The 2,264-nt window shown below is 36.3% G+C and overlaps 1 protein-coding gene across 1 annotated transcript; it reads right to left on the bottom strand.

Moving 5' to 3' along the window:
- Positions 1-1,485: 1,485 nt before the first annotated feature.
- Positions 1,486-1,980, bottom strand: LOC145689676 (uncharacterized). Its single transcript, XM_081763871.1, has one exon. The coding sequence runs from the start codon at positions 1,978-1,980 to the stop codon at positions 1,486-1,488; it is 495 nt and encodes a 164-aa protein (XP_081619997.1).
- Positions 1,981-2,264: the final 284 nt, after the last annotated feature.

The raw sequence follows: 2,264 nt of genomic DNA on the forward strand, positions 1-2,264 counted from the left end.
GACAGGACGGTTGTGAGAAAGAATTAAAATTACCACAGTTCCTTTTTATTTTACATTAGCTGTACAAACTTACTACATAACAAAACCACTTTAAATATATCGTGTTAGACTTACCATGTACATATTACTGTTAGCTTAACTTTTCTTTATTCAATTTTACAGATACAAAATCTTTACATTATCTATTGTTTTCAGAAAAGCCAGGATTATCTCCACTTGGAATTAAGATTACAATACATATATAAATCTCGTTACAAAGGACACGGATCTGTAAAATTTACAAATAAATACGTATACTCAAATATGTTTGAGATATATAGTACAAAATACTGTATAACATATTAACCCTCGCAGGACCAAGCGTCAACCCGTTTCGCTGTGGACCAAGGGGGGGTTAAAAATGTCCACCGTATTATTGCACTTAAATGAGATTTTATTTTTGTGAAATTTAGTAGTGTATAATTAACAAATACACCTTTTCATATAAGATTTATGATTGTTTACATGGGTATTTAGGCTTATTTGTATGTAACTGTATGCTGAGTATTATTTATTAAAATTAATCGGACGGGTGATAACATACATAGCTTTCATATATTATTATCTGAAACTAATACTAAATTTATAATCTTGGCAATGTTTATATCACACTAATTTTGAGTTCTTGAACAATGTATGCCACTGTTCATATGCTATTGATGTAAGTAACTTTGTAGTGCGGAACTTTTCACGGAGCATGCAATCGGAGTTTTCAGTGTCGAGCTGACAATTCTCGCAAATGTTTACTTTCTCACTATGTTTCCCACAAACAAATCTGCTGCATTTGGTACACACGATTGTTGTTTTAGGAAGCTTGTTTGTGTTTCACGTTTCCTTCTCGCCTGGGAGTTGCATACATGACACCTACCTTTGACTGTTGTTGCAGACCGTGCAATGTCCTGACGATGTGTGGTGATTTTTCTCTTCAGTACGTTTTCCATTGAGGAAACAATATTACGCTGCATACCCCTAACATTTTTGGTGCGTTCTTCAATGTTTGGCTTGATGAGTTCAATTCCCAGTTTTTGAAGAAACAAGCGCCTTCTATTACTTTTTGTTTTATTCCAATCAGGAAAGTTCATTGTGTACAAGGTATATGCGTTTATACAAGCAATGTCAATAAGCGTAAAAAAGACGGATAGTGGCCATCTCCGTGTACTTCTCTTGGTGCTGTATGTACGTGCCATTTGGTCGATTGTACCGACACCACCTGTTGTTGCGTTATAGAATAAATTTATGTCTGATTTGTTCTTTCCCTCAGTATCTGATATCTTGTCATCATTATGTTGAGTTGACAGTAGTAATAGAAGTTTCTTCGGTTTTTCGTTAGCTACATAGGACACAATTGTTACCGGAGGCGTTCCACTGTTGGGATCTGTGAATGGAAACATATTAGAATGTAGTTCCCTATTGTTGATGGATTTCACTTCCTCAGGAATGTGTTTCCTATTGCTTTGTAATGTTCCTACTAATGTAAGACCATACATAGCCAGTGTACATATCTTCAGCCAATTCTACAGACGTGTAGTACCTGTCTGTAGTGACATTCCTACCTGTATTCTTTATAGGAGTGACAAGTCGTTTCACTACTTCTTTTGGTCCTCTTGAGGCAGTTGTTGTGCCCTCTTCCTTACCGGCGTACACTTCCATATTATAAACGTATCGGTGATCACAGTCAGCTAACATCCTGATGAGTATACCGTATTTGCCAGGTTTCTCTTTCATAAAAACTTTGAACTTACAATTTCCGCAGAAAAGGGAAAGCATTTCATCAATAACTGTATTAGTTCCTAGTTTACAATACTTTGGAAACGTGTCGTTCAGAAGGTTGAACACTTCGCGTAAAGGTGCAAATTTGTCCTTAGCTTTCCTTTGCTCTCTCGTAGCCTTGTCATCAAACCGAAGAATTTTGAGGAGAGAACGAAATCTGTTCCGACTCATGCTTGCAATGTATACAGATCATCCTAAATCCTCAGACCACAAATCGTGATAGTCTAAGTTAGTGTCATCATTTGCTCCCATCAGAATAAGCACTCCTATAAGTGCAAGCGCTTCACTTTCATTGGTGAGATCAATATTTTCTCTAGATGCTTCTTCATTAGTATGTTGCACGATTTCTGATAGAATTTCGTCTGTGAAAAATTTCAGAAAAGATTCACGAATATTGTTTACAACACCGTCTGGCTTTAGTCCAGGTCGTTCACGTATAATATTTTGCTTTGTTC

The sequence above is a fragment of the Thermobia domestica genome, chromosome 7, assembly GCF_964235325.1.
Source record: "Thermobia domestica chromosome 7, izTheDome1.hap1.1, whole genome shotgun sequence".
NCBI lineage: Eukaryota > Metazoa > Arthropoda > Insecta > Zygentoma > Lepismatidae > Thermobia > Thermobia domestica.

Excerpts from the sequence above, each read along its gene's own strand:
- LOC145689676 (XM_081763871.1), bottom strand. The coding sequence starts at position 1,980 with ATGAGTCGGAACAGATTTCGTTCTCTCCTCAAAATTCTTCGGTTTGAT.